Source organism: Xylocopa sonorina, chromosome 18 (assembly GCF_050948175.1).
Source record: "Xylocopa sonorina isolate GNS202 chromosome 18, iyXylSono1_principal, whole genome shotgun sequence".
NCBI classification, from domain to species: Eukaryota; Metazoa; Arthropoda; class Insecta; order Hymenoptera; family Apidae; genus Xylocopa; species Xylocopa sonorina.
Window position 1 is genome coordinate 2,989,659 of NC_135210.1, and position 17,590 is coordinate 3,007,248.

General features: G+C 43.8%; 2 protein-coding genes across 3 annotated transcripts in view; one reads left to right on the plus strand and one right to left on the minus strand.

Moving 5' to 3' along the window:
- The window catches only part of LOC143431627 (uncharacterized), a 28,105-nt gene extending 12,687 nt beyond the window's left edge, over positions 1-15,418 (plus strand). Inside the window, exons 2-4 of the mRNA XM_076908522.1 lie at positions 11,919-12,338; positions 13,012-13,304; positions 13,669-15,418. Of these exons, the coding sequence (XP_076764637.1) occupies positions 11,919-12,338; positions 13,012-13,304; positions 13,669-15,418 (2,463 nt within the window). The remainder of the gene's footprint in view (positions 1-11,918; positions 12,339-13,011; positions 13,305-13,668) is intronic.
- Positions 1-17,590, minus strand: part of Hiw (MYC binding protein highwire) — a 228,864-nt gene that overhangs the window by 26,632 nt on the left and 184,642 nt on the right. The gene's annotated exons all lie outside the window — the stretch shown is intronic.

Here is a 17,590-nt window from a genome sequence, read left to right on the forward strand (position 1 = left end):
TTTCACGCGATCCTACCTAACCATTCGGATATTCGTTTATTTCTGCAAACACTCGTCCATCTCGCGTAGTTCTGGATTCTAAGCCTCGATTTTATAATTCATCAGCTCGTTATACCTACTCGCGAGCGTCGCTGCGCATAATTTCCGCCCCCTAATTTATGCCATCGTCGTTCGTATCCGCAAATTTCTGCGGCTGCTGTAAATTCACGCGGTTGCCTTTTGAAGTGCGACAAAGAATTTCGTGTTACTCTGCTTTCTGCGACCTTTGACTTAAGCGACAACCTCGACTCGCTTCTCGAATTTGTTCGAGCGATTTCAACTCTGCTCGCCCACAGGTGGCGTATTTTTTTTTCTTTTTTTTTTTTTCTTGCAGTCGTTGGACAACGTCTGGTTAATCGCAGATCTAATTCACCAGCAGTTTGTTTCCTCGTTCGACGTCGAATCTCTGTCGCGTATACATCTGCGAGCGCGCGTTCTGCGTGCCACGATCTTAAATCGTTTATTTACCCGCGAGCCACCCTTGTACAATTTCAGCTCGCCACGGATTCCGTTCTCCCCCGTTTTGTGGCGCTCCGCCGCTTCCTTCCGTTTGTTTTACTTCTCCAGAAGCGGTCGTCGCTTCTGGCTCGCGCGCAACCCTCTGCAACCGACGCTCCTTAAACCTCCAAGTCCCTGATATCCCTTCTGGGGTATTTTAATGCCGCTCTACGTGACTAGTACTACTGTTTGGGTCGACAAATCTTGGTTGCTTAAAAAACGCTACGCGAGTTTGGATTTTTGTTCAACACTCCCTTTGGGTCGAACAGCAAGAGTGCCATTTAAGAAATTTGAAAATTGAAACGTCAAAGGATTGTCTCTTACTTTTGCAACTAATTTTCAAGTCAAGTGGGAGTCGTGTAAAATTGAGGAAAATGATAAATAAATAAAAGACGAACAATTGTTAGTGTTCTTCGCGACTTTAGATTTTTTTAACGCTCCCTCTGAGTCGAACAGCAAGCGTTTCATTTAAGAAATTTGGGTTCGAAACGTCAAAGGATTGTCTCTTACTTTTGCAACTAATTTTCAAGTCAAGTGGAACTCATAAAATTAAGGAAAGTAATAACTAACTAGGAGACGAACATTTGTTAGCAATTCTGTTGTCGTGTCCATAAAGAACGTTTCACGACGGAAGCCTTTGAAACGTGAAAACCCTCGGGGTTAAGGGTAACCCTCTTGTCGCTTTTGACCCAAGCGATACGAAACTCGATTATTCCGTAAAGATTTCCTGGACTCCCTTTCGTTCACCCTCTGAAACAGTACACCATGCGGTAGCCATCCTTTTAAGTCATCACTTTTCTCCCCAGAGATATCGCATCGACCAGATACACGTCTGCTTATGCGGTTCGATAACGAGGGTAACGAATTCTTCGGTTCTAACGCCACGCTGCGTGGGGTGCGGTTGCATATGCGCCTGTTTCTGACAGCTCCCTTTGGGGAAGATTGCGTTTCTTTATTAATTAACGCATTGCGAGCAGTGGAAACACTTGTTCGAGTGGTGTCCAACGAGATTCTTCAAGAATGATTTAAGGAGGAAGTTTAGAAGTTAAGTGCATTAGAATTCCATAGAGATGCAAAAGTATTGATGTTAAGCGTTTCTTCATTAATTAACGCATTGTTCGAGTGGACTCTTCGAGTGGTATCTGACGAGATTCTTCGAGAATGATTTAAGGAGGAAGTTTAGAAGTTAAGTGCATTAGAATTCCATAGAGATGCAAAAGTATTGTAATTACTTTGTATAAATGTCTGCAATTTCTCAGAATGCCTTATGACAGTCTACTATATTATTTGAATTAATCAGAATTAACTAAATTTATTCCACTGCAACATTATCAGAAATGCACGTCTCTCTCAAGTTTTCTATTAAAACAGAAGCTTTCTATTGCTGATGGTTAACATCCTGCAAACCAAATGGCAAACCATTTCTATTTCACTGGCTAATAAAATCATACCTTCATCTTCATCATGGCATTAAAATTCGTATAACATTGAAAGCTCACAGCTTCAAGCAAAGATACATTTCACAAACGCGTGTTCTTCAGCAAAATCTTTCGTCTTCGTTCTCCCACGAGCTTCGATGCTCGAAAGGATCCTCTTGATCCTCGCTCGAACCGTTTAACATTCCAGAATCCATACACCAACCGCGTGACAATTAATCAAACGACGCAGAAGCGGTTACCAGAGTTTAAGCGCCGTTCATAACTCGAGCATTCGCCTTTGTGCTGGCAACGAAGACGCAGAAATAGCCGGCGTTTGAGTCAGCGCGCGAAAAGGCACGAATTTAAAGAGCCAGCGAGTCTTAGTCATTCATCGAGGACAGAGGCGAAGTCTCGAAACGCAGGCTAGGAGGAAGCGGTCTCCCTCTTGTCTCTGGCCCTATTCCGCTCCCTTTATTTCGTAGAACGCCCCAGCTGTTCTCCAGCGCGATGCGTCGTGTCTGACGTCACTGATGCACCCGCGTTCAGAGATCACGAGTTACGAGGAATCGTGTTTATAAACTTCCCAGCTAGCCTCTGCGAGCTCTTCTCTTCTTTTTCAAAGCGTAGCCGCTAAAATTCTCACCACTCGTGTTTTCAATCTCAGAATCTTAATATTCTTGCTAGAAGCGAGTCGAATTCTGTTTCATCGCGGTGAACTTCCCAGCTATCCTCTGCGAGCTCTTCTCTTCTTTTTCAAAGCGTAGCCGCTGAAATTCTCACCACTCGTGTTTTCAATCTTAAAAAATTCCCACCACTCGTATTTTCAATCTCAGAATCTTAATATTCTTGCTAGAAGCGAGTCGAATTCTGTTTCATCGCGGTGAACTTCCCAGCTAGCCTCTGCGAGCTCTTCTCTTCTTTTTCAAAGCGTAGCCGCTGAAATTCTCACCACTCGCATTCTCAATCTCAGAATCTCAGTATTCTCGCTAGAAGCGAGTCGAATTCTGTTTCATCATGGAAGACGATAAGGTAATTTGCTTTTATGCAAGTTTCATTGCTGCGTTATGATTTTGCAGACGTTTAAATCGAAGAATTTATTTTTTGTGGATGGTATGATTGTTTTTAAAGGTTCGTCGTCGATTCTTCGTGGATGATTCGCGCAGAATCGTTTTAGTTCGATTATGGCGAGGATTCCAGGACATTGCAGGGGGAGTGGAACGAATCGCGATGAAATGGTCTGCACTCGCTGCCTGGACCGGGTGCTTGTAATGCAAAGATTGCTGTAATAAACGAAACAGAAGGTAATACGATGGTTCCGTTTTGAGTTCATTTCTTAATGGCGCGACGGGTCAGGAGTGGTCAGCAGGAAGTAATTGCAGTCGCATCGCCGCACCCTGTTCGAGATCGCTGCTGGTCACGCGATCAGGCATCATCTTTCGTGTGAAACGTAATTCCCCCCCACGATTTCGTACTAGTTCCTTCTCCTATTTTGCATTTCATCGACGACTCTTGATTATTCGCTTTTTACCTCCGAATCTTGTGAATTTCTTTTTGGTTATTCTTAGCCTTTCATTTATTGGTCCATAATAAGAAAAAAGTATCTCATGTTTTCGCAGATACTTCAAAAATTGTTGAAATTATTTTTAAAAATCTTCGAAAGCCTTCACTTTTCATCGACAACTCTCGATTATTTGATTTTTGCTTCTGAATCTTCTGAATTTCTTTTTAGTTGTTCTTAATCTTTCATTTATTGGTTCATAATAATAAAAGAATATTTCATGTTCTCGTAGATACTTGGAAAAATTGTTGAAATCATTTTCAAGAACCTTCGAAAGCCTTTTTATCAATTGCGAGATCCACGAATGTAGAGCATCTAGCAACGATCTACTTCTTATAAGTGATTAACCACTCGATCCTAATATTCTATTACTCAACTCCATTTAACGCCACATGGCTGAACAGTTGCGAACCTACGAGTAATCTAGCTTTCAAATGTACCATCGATGCTCTAGTTCAATGATACATCAAATATCGACGCCATATACAAATTTTACAGATCTAAAATTAACCCAGAAAGAAATTAACACTTTAATATTCCAATTTACAATTTTGAAATTAATCCACTCTGGAAGCTCTCAGCTCTAAAGCAGCTCACCCAGAAAAATCATGTCCCTTTCTATGAAGACCCAAACAAGGCGACGCCACATACAAATTTTCCAAATTGAAAATTAACCCAAAGAAAGATTAACACTAACATTCCAATTGGAATTTTGAAATTAATCCATTCTGGAATCTCTCAGCTCTAAAGCAGTTCACCCAGAAAAACTATATTTCTTTCCACGAAGGCCCAAACAAGGCGACGCCATATACAGATTAAAAATTACCCCAAAAAAAGGTGAAAACTTTAATCTTCCAATTGGAATTTTGAAATTAATCCACTCTGAAAGCTCTCAGCTGTAAAGCAGTTCACCCAGAAAAGCTATATCCCATTCCACGAAGGCCCAAACAAGGCGACGCCATGTTTCCAGCCTGGAGAACACGCGTACCCTCTAATCGAGGCTCGCGATCGAAGGAACAGGTCCACGCGCAGCGATTCGAGACGACTTCGAGCGGACACACTGGCCCCATTGTTCTCTCAGCGGATTCCGTGACACCGTTCTCCATTCGGTTCGCGTCTCGGCTCGCCTGGTCCAATTAACATCAGAGCGTGGGCGTTAATCCGCGCGACGAGCGCGTCCACGCGCGAAGAAGACGGCAGAGGGCTCGCCTCGAGTCTGCTCGAGCGAGCATCGGTTCAAGGCGAACCTGTTCGCCAAGAGGAGCACGCGAACCGTCGACACGAGGTGAAACGAACGAACCAACCACGACGTAACCGCGAAAGCTCAGGCTTAAAAGCCAGCGATGAACACGCGACTACTCAACGTGAATCATCGACTCGCCTGAGGAGCAGGAAATACAAGCTTCGCTTTGTTTGAACCACGCGGTTGATTCAACGATATTGAATCTTCTTATCTACTCTCGCGATCCTCTCGCGTTTACTTTGGTTGCCACGCGAGACGAACTCCTCTCGAGCTAATTAAACGTTTTTAATTTAGATTCGTTAAATACCTCTGCTATTAAATCTTGCACTGGGTTTTTCTATCGTTTATGCAATTATTTGATATAATATGAGCCATGATATTTTTATGATAAGAAAAGATTGAAGAGTTTACACTCGCTTTTCTATTTTTCTATCGTTTGTTTATGCAATTATTTGATGTAATAAGAGCCATGAAAAAAAAGAGATTTACGAGTTTACATTCGTTTTTCTGTTTTTCTATCATTTGTTTATGCAATTATTTGATATAACAAGAGCCATAATATTTTCATGGAACAAAAAGATTGAAGAGTTTACACTCGCTTTTCTATTTTTCTATCATTTGTTTATGCAATTATTTGATATTTTCATGAAAAAAAAGATCAAAGAGTTCACGTTCTTCTTTTATAATACGATTTTCTAAAGCAGTATGCATTAATCAGCGATGTTTGCTTCCATTTTCCGTGTCACGAAGAGACACGTCAGCCACTGCGTGACTTGCAAGAGCAATAGAACGCGATAATTATTTAATTATTCGCAACGCGATGGTTCCGTGGAAGAAGATCGCGATTCATTCGATACAGCAGCCATCAAAGTCCAACAAATCGGTTCACCAAGCTTGTGAAAATCGTTTTGCAAAAGCAAAAGAACGGGACAATTATTTAATTATTCGCCTCGCGATGGTTTCGTGGAAGAAGATCGCGATTCATTCGATACAGCAGCCATCAAAGTCGCAACGAATCGGTTCAAAAAGCTAGTCAGAATCGTTTTAGGCTGTTTGCGCCGCGAATGGATGTTGCGATATCTCGCGAGCGAAAATATCCTCGCAGATAACGAATTTAGCCGCGCGTCGCGAGAGGGTTGGGGGCGAAGGTGAAACGGGGCGCCCTCGCTAACGCGCACCAAGAATAGCGCGACTGGGAAGATAAACAAATTTTGGCGAAGGTTTTGGCTCTGAAAAAGTGGAGGTTTCTGAACGATGCGAAAAGTTTCGCTCGCTTGGAGAATTTTCGCGGTTTTATTCGACGATCAGAGGGTGAATGCACCCTTTAGGGGTGCGTACGCGCATTGCTGAGTCACTGACGCTTTCATCTCGTTCGCAATGTTGCACTTTACTTTCTCAAATCGAATCTTTTAGAAAATAATTTCATTTAGCAGGAAATATCATAATTTTTATGTTATCTTCTGTTTTATATAGAATTATTGATCTTGTTTAAATTGTGAATCATTATTAATGAATTGCACGAAGATATGAAATTAGAAATAATAAGCTGCTGTTTTTAATAGAATTTTTCTGTTCAACGAACCATCCTCGTGGAAACTGCCAGCGCGAGACCACTTTTCAAGCCAAAAACTATAAGCGATTCGATAAAGTTGAAAGCAGAATGAACGATACAAATTTAATTCAGAGCGAAACTCTCCAAGCAGATTGCAATTTATAACAGAAAAAATCAGGTTGCTTTCAATTTTATTGAAACACCAGTTCGATCGTTCGAAATGGAACCGTCTCTACATGCACACTCAAATCGCTAATTCTCTTAACAAATTAAGGGTGTTTAAGGGTTCTTCCGTTTCAATAGCTGCATATTCAGATTTCAGGATATTTTAGATACAATCAGTTAGTCTCGACTTCGTCTGGTAGCAGAGGAAGCCTTCTTCGAAGGCTACTATGTTAATGTCTCGATCGCAGGTTAACGAGCGTCGCGATCCACCCTCGTAGCGTGCGATATAAAGAGAAAGAGGAACGATAGGAGGGTATTAAAGGATTAGAGCATCGTCTGGTAGCGACTTAGCTCTGGAGAATCGACGAGACACCTCGATTTCGTCGCTCGACACTCGCCAGCCTCCTCAAGGCTTCTCGAAAACATCTCTGCGTCCCAACAAACACAATGGAGCCTCCTCTAAGCAGAGGGAGAGCAGGCTGATCGTTTGTGGGACCAGTCGAGCCGCCCTTTTCTTTCTGATCTTCGACAGACAGCCAGAAACAGCCCACACACGCGTCTGTCTCACTGATTTCCATCGTTCTTTCTCGATTAATTTCGTGTAATTAGAATATTAAAATATTAACCTTTCTCTGAGTTAATTTTAAATTTGGAAAATTTGTATATGGCGTCGCCTTGTTTGGGTTTCGTAAAAAGAAAGATGGTTTTTCTGGGTGAACTGCTTTAGAGCTGAAAGCGTCCAGAATGAATTAATTTCGTGTAACTAGAATATTAAAATATTAACCTTTTTCTGAGTTAATTTTAAATTTGGAAAATTTGTATATGGCGTCGCCTTGTTTGGGTTTCGTAAAAAGAAAGATGGTTTTTCTGGGTGAGCTGCTTTAGAGCTAAGAGCTTTCAGGGTGAATAAATTTCAAAATTGCAATTGGAATATTAAAATATTAACCTTTTTCTGCGTTAATTTGAAATCTGAAAAATTTGTATATGGCGTTGCCTTGTTTGGATTTCGTAGAAAGAAAGATGGTTTCTGGATAAACTGCGTTAGAGCTAAAAGCTTCCATGTTGGATAAACTTCAAAATTGCAATTAGAATATTAAAGTATTGACCTTCTTCTGCGTTAATTTGAAATCTGAAAAATTTTTATATGGCGTCGCCTTGTTTTCGTCTTCGTACAAAGTGAGATGGTTTTTCTGACTGAGCTGCTTTCGACCAGAACCGATTCCCATCGTTCTCCCGTCTCGATTTACACGTTATCGCCCACCATCGATGGACAGAGAAACCCGCCACCGTGTTTTCTCATGGAAATTTCAAACTCCGCCCAAGGATCACTTTTTCTGAGCTGGCTACTGACCAGTTCCGTGGGAAACCACTCGTCGAGATCTAAGAAATCGTTGCGAGGGGTGCACGCACCCCTTCGTTGCTACCCTTTCAATATTTCTATCTCTTTTTGCGAAGATAAACTGTTCAACGACGCGAGAGTAAATTATTGGCGAGTTTTTTTAGAAGATTTGAAGTTAAGTTCGATGCAAATTATGAGAGAGACAGGTGTATTCTGTTCTTTTTGGATTATTGCTTGTTTCGAGAATTTTTTTCTATCCATTTTAATGTTTCTTGCGCGACAAAAAAACGCATTGGTTTCTAATTGAGACAGGCAAACTCTGTTCTTTTTGGATGTTGCTCGTTTCTACAATTTTTCTGCGTCAATTTCGATGTTCCTCGCGCAACAAAGAGTCGCATTGGCTTCTAATTATCAGTTAGCAGGCACGAACTCGAGGAATAATCGCGTTCGAACGTTTCGTCGAAGCGGGGCACCGACCAGGAAGCAGACGTCAGCGGAAGTACTTTTAAAAAGGTAGCTCTCGCCCAGGGCCAACGATTTCACTGCGTCCCTCTTTCTCTTTCGACGAGAACGTGACTTGTGACACGGCTTGTGATTACGCGAATTCTATCTTTCGCATAAACGAGTCGAGTAAACAGTAGTTGAATGTACGAGGCAATTATGCTCATTTCAGTCGAGAATTTCCGTTTCAATGAAATCTAAAATACAGAATACGAATGAGACAGTTGAATTTACTATTTCTGTTCAAATAATAGCGAATATGTGTCTTTTTGTCGATAATCGATTTGAGATATTCTCAAAATTATCAGTTGGATTTGTCATCGATTTTGAAACACTTCAAATGTATTCGAGTTCAATAAATCAATTTAATGAAATTAAAATTGACCAGCATTCGAGTCAAAGAGGGAAAGTTTCGCAATCATAAATGAAATTTCCAATTACGAATTCTGTCGTAAACGAAAAGAATTTTGCATACATTTTTTTTAAAAATTCGACTGGTTCACGATTCGCGTGACAGTCTTCCGACGAACGCCTCGAAGCCGCGTCTCGACGCGGTTCGCCCGATTTTTCGAGGCGCTGAAAGCGACGAGCGATGGGAACAATTGGCTCGTTTCGTCGTTTAACGAGAGACAAGAAGAGGCGATTCGATTTCTTGCGCCGCCAGTCGTTTCTTGCGTCCCGTTTGTATCGTCGACGAATTCAAAGCGGGGATGAAACGAGTCCCCTGGTGACGTCGTTGGTAACCCTTTTCGCGAGGCGAATGGCGGAATGGCGCATCGATCGTCGCGATGCGAAACGAGGAGGAGAAAAAGTGACTCCAACTCGCAAGAAAATGAGAAACCTTGGACGAACGAACGACTCGCGATGTTGGTATTCTGACTAATCGCGCGTGTGTATTTCAATCGCGTGATTCACGTGCCATTTCCGTCTAATTATCGATCGCGTTTTCCGCTCGATAACGATTCGGGGAATCTCTCGAAGAAGGTCTTCGAGGAACTTCAATCTTGCTTCGTTCGCGACACGAAAATGGAGCTGAAAAATTCGTTGCGATTTGTTAAGAAGTTCTAATTAATGGTAGAAACACGAAGTCACGCGTTAATCGTGTTCGATGGTCGTTCGTCTGTCTTCAAACCACCCCATTCGACGTCTCTGTATTCTTTATTCGATGATAAGGCGAGGGTGAAATGGGGTGGCTCGCGAGAGAGCAGTTCGCGCCAGTCTCAGTCGTTCTAATAATCGAGTTCAAGGGAGACTGCTGCTTTGCTACCTCATTTATCCTTCAGATGCTTTAATTAAGATTATTCAGCTAACCTTTTAGCGGAACGAGTTTCAAGATTCATCTCGAACGTGAAATTGGCTGTAACCAAACGAGACGCTGCTTTCTATTTCGCTTAAGAATGTATCGAGAACGAGGACGAAGATTGCTGACTGAATTAGAGTCTCACATCTTTCTTAACACGTTCACGCGAACGACGGTTATAACCGTCGTGCGTATTTTAATCAGTAAAAAAAGAACAGCGCTAGTACGAAGTGTAATTAATTATATTACGTTAACATACACGTGTTAATTATTGAGTAACGCATCTGGAAAAAAGTAATAGCACGTCAGACAGCATATTATTTTATTATTTTTGAGAAAAACTGTGGCCAAATGTGATAATTTTCAGATCTAAAGAAAAAGTGTCTCTGAGGGCGATCGTAAAGTGAAAAATGTGCGTCAACGTGTTGAAATTGTTAATTATCGAGTAATGTATCTAGAAAAAAGTGATAGCACGCCAGGCAGCATGTTATTTTATTATTTTTGGGAAAAACTGTGGCCAAATGTGATAATTTTCAGATCTAAAGAAAAAGCGTCTCTGAGGGCGATCGTAAAGTGAAAAATGTGTTGAAAACTCGTCTCCTCTCGCTTAACTGACACTTTCGCCTCGCCATAAAATCACGAGACAAAGTGCTGGACGTCACAAAGCTGTTCGAGCCGACAGAAATTGAAAGAAGCGACGCGATATCGACGCAAACGTCGGATAAAAACGACACGCCAATTACTGGCGATGAAATTTCTCGCCAGGAGAAGGAGATATCGAACATCTCGCCAGGCTGATTAATTAACAACCTTGCGGAGGATTAGATTACCCAAAGGACGCGCGTCGAGTCGAAGTAACTGCGCCAGACTCGAGCTGCGGCTCTTTTCTTTTCCATTTTCTCCGTTTTTCTCCATCGTCTGCAATCAGCCTGGGGTAAATTCAAGCTCGATAGAAATTCACTTGTTGATTTTGAAACGCGCCGGGGCGAAGGACTTCCGCTTCATTATGGAGATTCTTAACTATCTAATTATTATTCATCGCCGTCCGTAGTCGTAACACGCGAATTATTCCGAGAAATTATTCTCCAGAGGTCTATTAAAGCCCCTCCGTTTCTCGTGTCCCATCGAGAGCGCCTCTCTCTCTCGCTTTTACATCGTCGAAGGATCACTCTGGCTAAAAGAGGACGCCTCGCGCGGAAGAATTAGATGCTCGCAATTGCGTGAGTTTTACGATGGCTGAAAATTGAACTGCTCTCTTTTAACGCTGATAAAAAACGGATACGTTCACGATGGACAATTACGAATGGCCCAAACGTTGGTTCGACGAATTTGCACCAATTGCTCGCGTTTCTTTGCCACTTTGCAGCAAGTGTTACCAGAAAAATGTTCATTAAAATTGAAACACTCAAAGTAACCACTATAGTTATCCTACAATACATTGGTTCGTCGAATTGCTCGCGTTTCTTTGCTATTTTGTAGCAAATATTACCAAAAAAACGCTTATTAAACTTGCCAAACTCGAATATAACTGGCATAGTTATCCTACTATTAATTGGTTCATCGAATTTGCACAAATTGCTCGCGTTTCTTTGCCACTTTGCAGCAAGTGTTACCAAGTGTTAGCAAGTGTTTATTAAAATTGAGATACTCAAAGTAACCGCTATAGTTATCCTACTATTCAATTATGAAACGTGCTCGCGTTTTTTTTTGCCACTTTGTAGCAAATGTTACCAAAAAAAACGTTAATTAAAATTGAACCACTCAAAGTAACCTCTACAGTGATCCCACTATTCAGTAACAAAACGTGCTCGCGTTTCTTCATTGGTTCATCGAATTTGCACCAATTTCTCGCGTTTCTTTGCCACTTTCTAACAAGTATTACCAAAAAAAACGTTAATTAAAATTGAACTACTCGAAGTAACCTCTACAACGATCCCCCTATTCAGTAACAAAACGTGCTCTCATATTCACAAGTCATCAGTGAACCCTGGACCACAGTTCAGAATAGAGCAGAGTAGTATAGAAGATTAATATCCAGAGTGTACCCGCGATAACTCACGTCATTCGCCCGCATTGTGCCCCAGAACCCTTCGTCCAGGTATAAATTTCACCCCACGAAACACCATCCAAATTCTCGACGAGAGACAGCCATACAATAACCGACCTTTTCGACGTTGGTACCAGAGAGAATCGAAACGCCTCTTCGAATCTCTTCGAATGCTGTTCGACCCTCAGACGAATCACTGCGGAAGAAATAGAAGATGTACGATGACCGATATTTTCTTTTTCTTCGTTGCTTTGTCAGGACGTGGAGCTGCTGGAGGGAACCATTCCGTCGGACGCGATAGAAGTCGAGGTGTCCCATTGCAGAGAGCTGAGGATCCAGTCTGGCGCGTTCGCGGATGGTGCGCCATTGAAACGAGTCCACGTGTCTGGGATCTACAGTCTGGTGGCGAAGAGGCAGGCGTTCCAGAACTTGAGCTCGCCAAACACGCATCTCGAAGTGTCTGAGTGCAACAGCGTGGTCCTGGAGAGCCACGCGTTCAGGAACTCGCGAGGGACGCTGAGCGTCTCGATCTCGCGGTGCAGGAGCGTTGGGATCAAGCCCAACGCGTTCTCCAGGCTGCTCTGGATCACTGTCAGAGAGGTGCCTGCGCTTGAGCTGTCCAGCAACGCGTTCAAGCTCGAGGCCTCGCAGCATGGCAGACATGGACCCGCGACTAAGGTCAGCTGATGTGTCGAATACCTTTTTTTTGGTTATAATAGCTTGCGATTGTATGTAACCGTGTCGATGCGTTGAAATTTTGTGGTTGACAGCAGTAGAAGTCTATTTTTCTTTGCGTTGAGATAATTAAGAAAAGAAATGCTCAGCTGATGTGTCCAATACGTTTCTCTATTTGTGTAATTGTGTGTAACCGTGTCGATGCGTTGAAATTTTGTGTTTGAGAGCAGTAGAAGTCTATCTTTTCTTTTTTTTTTGCGTTGAGATAATTAAGAAAAGAAATGTTCAGCTGATGTGTCGAATACGTTTCTCTTTTTGCGATTGTGTGTAACCGTGTCGATGCGTTGAAATTTTGTGTTTGAGAGCAGTGGAAGTCTATTTTTTCTTTTTCTTTTGCGTTGCAATTTCGATTTTTCATTTCTCTTTCGAATAAAAATATTGATAATCAATTTCCACTGAAATCTGAATGCTCAAGTTCCAAAAATCAGGTTTCACTCGCGCGTACAGGAATTCAGAACCGAAAATCAGCTGCGTTTATTTTCTCAGTCGGTCAATGCCGCGAACGAGCCATCGCGTAACGCGTTTCGCGTTCGCCAAAGAACTGGCGAACGTCCAGTGGGTCGCGTGCGCGTCAGCGTGCTCTGATTCTCTCGATTTCTGGTCCCATCCGGTGCAGATTAGGTTCCAAAGCGTGAAGATCACCGAGCTGCCGACAGCGGTGTTCCCATCGGCGGTTGCTGAGGTCCGCATGGACGACATCTGGACGAAGGTGATACGGAAGAACGCGTTCTGCGCGATGACCATCTTCAGCGTGACCATCAGCAACGCGTCGATCCTCGAGATCGAGACTGGCGCGTTCAGCGACAGGGCGTTGATCCAGAGTTTGGAGTTCGTCGACGTCAGATTGAAGAACATCGAGAGAGGAGCGTTCAGAGCTGGCCACGATAATCTCACGATTCAGTATTCAAGGTTTATCTCCTCTTATTATTTATTTATGCTATTTTAATTGCTGCATGCTTTACACTTTCGACATTCTTCAAATCTTGATGCAAGGTTTATCTCTTCATATTATTCATTCTGCTATTCTAACTTCTGCGTGCGTTACACTTTTGACGTTCTTCAAATTTTAATAACAGTAATTTAATATTAACTCTTTAAACGATTACATTTCTCGCGTTCTCACAATCGTAAGGGATGAAAAACCTTCGTCGACGCGCAAAATTCAAGACAGAGTCTCCAAGGTCCATCTCTTCTCATTATTTACTCTGCTATTTTATTTAATAACAGCAAAGAATGAAAAAAGATCAAGACAAAGTCTTCGTTCGTTTCACAGATTAACCGAAGTGGAGACAGGCGCGATGGACATATCCGCAGCCACAGTCAGTTTCAACAACAACGAGTTCCACAACCTCCACCAAGGCGCGATCGTCCTCCACCAATGGAACCACATAGCGATCGACTACAACCTGTTCGTCGACTTGGAAACAGACGCGATCACAGCAGAAGTAGACGCGACATCCGCTCCCAACTTCGAGTTCTCCTTCACTGGCAACCACATAGAAAAATCGCGACCAGGGTCCCTAAAATTCGCCGCGATCTCGCAACGCGTGAACACAGCTCGCGTGGGCAACAACTACTTCAAAGAGATCTGCAGATGCAACTTGAACGAGTGGATACGCGAGGTAACCGGGAAGAACAGCTCGGTCACTTGGATGATGGACTCGAGCTTCTGCATGGTCGAGCACCCTCTGGACAAGTGCTTCAACCTGCCTCAAGGCTACATGTCGATGGGCAACTTCACGAAGATCATCTGCGCGCCTGGCGACCACATCGTCTGCGAGAAACCGTCCTCGAAACCGGAACCAACCGTCAGTCCTCCAAGCGTTGGACCACACGTGTATCCAAGGCACAAAGGCTACTTCGACGTGGAGATGAGCGACTCAGAGCAATTCCAACGCGAGAAGAGAATAATCGTGGTGATCTGCGTGGTAGCAGTGTTCATCGTGCTTGTGGTGATCCTGGCGTCAGGAATTTTGTACATGCGTCGAAGTGGCGTGTGTCCAAAGCTGACATCCGGTCACCTGATGAACCTGGCCAGCTGGCTGTCTCCCAGCAACGGTATGATAGCAGCCACGTCAGCCAGGTCGATATCGCGATTAAGCGTGCACGAGTACGCGGGATTGCAACCGGAAACGAGGATCCTGGAGGTGGAGACTCAAGCAGAGGCAATTGGGGAGGAGGAGGAGGACTTGGAAGGTTTGTATCCGTACACGGAGAACAAGGCCACGCAAACGTTACCTGAAGAGCTGACAGAGGAGTATCTGAGGGACCTCAGGGAAAGACTGAACGACCCAGACAACTACAACCAAGCCAGAGACATGATCGAGCACCTGTACGACCTGATCAAAGTGGAGGAGAGCTGCAACAACAACAACGAGAGACAGCCAGCCGATCGAGAAGAGGAGAACGCGTACGATATGATCGGTGGTAGACAGAGGAGACCAAGGGGGCCGCCCAAACCGTCCATCAGCGTTGGTACCAAAGCGCCATCGTTGGAGAAGCTGCTACCAAGCGGGATACAACCAAGGCCACCGTTGACTGAGTACACAGAGCCTCGCGATCAAAGAGCCAGCGAGCAGAACCACCTGTACGCGGAATTGCCAGGCGACGAGACTGTCCCAAGCACCAGCAGACTGTCTCAGCCTGTTCTAGCGACCCTAGCCGGAAGAGCGCCGCAACCACTGCCACCAGACGTGGTCAACGATCACCTGATCAACGACCAGTCGTTCGTCGCGAAGACAGAGAACCACAGGCGTCCGGAGAGCCCTAAATTCGAGGCGTCCAGGAACCAGGGCAGACCAATGAGCTTCCTGAAGGCTCTGGGCGAGAGTATCCTTGGTGGATCGAAGACTGGGAATAATAAGAGGCCCAATTCGTTGCTGTGCGAGTACGCTGAGGCCTCTGACGCCACCACTCATCTCTACTCGGAACTACCTGAACCGCAGACGTCCATGCCAGCTAGCAAAATGGCGAACAGGCCTCTGCCAACGAAACCTGACCAGGAGAACGCGACGAGGGCATGATGAGACGCCCTTCTTCATTGTCTGTGATAATTAATTGCGCGAGAGTTACGAGATTATCGACTGCACCAATGTTCTCGTTCAGTTTTCTTCTTTCTGCTTGTTCACTGTGCGTCCATGGTGGATTAGTGTACCACGTTTCAGTTCCAGTGACAACGAACGACACGAGAGTAGATACAGTGCCAGGTAGCCGCGGTTCGAACTGAAGCTTGCAGGATTTTTGGTCCCTCGAGCAGGTTTTGTAAAGAAAACAGGGGAGCATGGAGGTTGTTTGAATTCAACGAGCAGTGGGACGAGGGTTGACGAGGTTTATTTAACGACTGGCCCCACCCCTCAACGATGTATCATAGTTTTATATATATATATATATTTGCTTCGTCAGGTATTATTAAAGGAAAGTATTTCACATTCCTCGCCAGCCTTTCACTCGACCCAGGTTAATTACGTTTCCCCACTTTGATCCTCGTGGCTTCGTGGAATTATGTAGCCAGACTCGATATCCAGGCTCAATAATTCCTCAGCCTCCCTCGAGACAACCGCAATACTCTTAACCGTGCTCGTGAAAAATTGATCTCCAGGAGAACGTGACGCTGGATAATGTATGAAAATCGTAATTGTCGCGAGGAAATTCCCTCTGTCTCGAAGCTTCCTTCGTTTATCTAAAGAAAACGAGAGCAAGCATCGATAGAAATGAATTTTCTTTAAGAATAAATCTTGATCGACGAGAAGAGCTGATTCAGATCCATAAATTGATCGTTGAGCAAGCATCGATAGAAATTAACTTTCTTTACGAATAGATCTTGATCCATAAATTGATCGTTGAATCCTTCTGAAGCTCTCTGTCTCGAAGCTTCCTTCGTTTATGTAAAAAAAACGAGAGCAAGCATCGATAAAATGAATTTTCTTTAAGAATAAATCTTGATCGACGAGAAGAGCTCATTCAGATCCATAAATTGATCGTTGAGCAAGCATCGATAGAAATGAATTTTCTTAACGAATAGATCTTGATCCATAAATCGATCGTTGCAAAGAGAAGTTGTAGCATCAAAGAAGTAATCGTCCCTGTTTATGACTACGATCTCTTCCTGTGGGACTATCTCGCGACTATTTTACGTTCTCAAAGTTCCTCTCTGCTCCCTTCGGGTTAATCTCGCGATTACGAGCCACGTTGGCTGTGCCAACCATTTTTATCAACCGCGTGACCCAGAAGTCTACTTTCTGCGCGTGATCCGCCATGTTGGAAAGTCCTGGCGAATACCAGGTCGAGAGTAACAGGAGCACGCTTTGTTTCTATCGTAAAGATCTCCAAATATTCGCTGGAGATCGCGTTATTGGGAGGACTCTCGCGACTGTTCGTTGCTCGAGGCTCTCGCGTGCCAAAGAACCGCTGGTTTCGGGTTCAGAGGTCGAGTGGAGGTATTTTTTCTCGTTTTACGAGGGCCAGCGGTGCTCCAAAGCGTCGCGTGGCCTCAGCTCGTCGCGAGGACCAAGAGAACGGCTCCAAAAGCGCGCGCGACCATCGAAAAAGATATTCTTAATCTCTTTCGCGAGCTCTGCGCGCGTGTATCCGCCGCGAGACCAAACTATTCCACGAAGAATGCGAGAGGAGCAAATAGAGGAGGCGAGGCTAGGCTGCGATGCAGCTGTTCGCGTTCAAACGGCTGTTGCCTCTTCCACGTTCGTTCATTTTTCTCTGTCCCGTTCTTGCGCAGAGTTGTTGGCCACCAGAGCAGAAAAGTTCCAGCGGAAAGAGGCGAAGTGGGTGGAAAAAGGTCAACCGTCGGTCAGCAGGACGCTCGCAAGAGTATGCGAGAGGATCAATCAACGAATAATTCGATTTGGGTGTCGCAAATGGAATTATTAAGCGTTTGCTTTACCAAAGTGTATTTGGAATTCCAAGGGAAGTAATTAGTCTGTAATCTGGTTGAATAATCGAAGAAGTTCGCGATTCACTCTCGATTCGCGAAAGTGCATGTGCAACGTGCATAAATAAAAATACGTAGCGTAGTGTTTTCAAATTTAAATATCGCGACAAAAAATGGCTCTTTTTATTCTTCCATCCCAATTTTATTTCAAATAGAAAAGTACTTGTTCTTCTTTTGTTCAACGATCAGAGTACAATGACAGTGATTAACTGGAAATGAACTGCAACCTTGCGTAGAAAAGGAGCCAGAC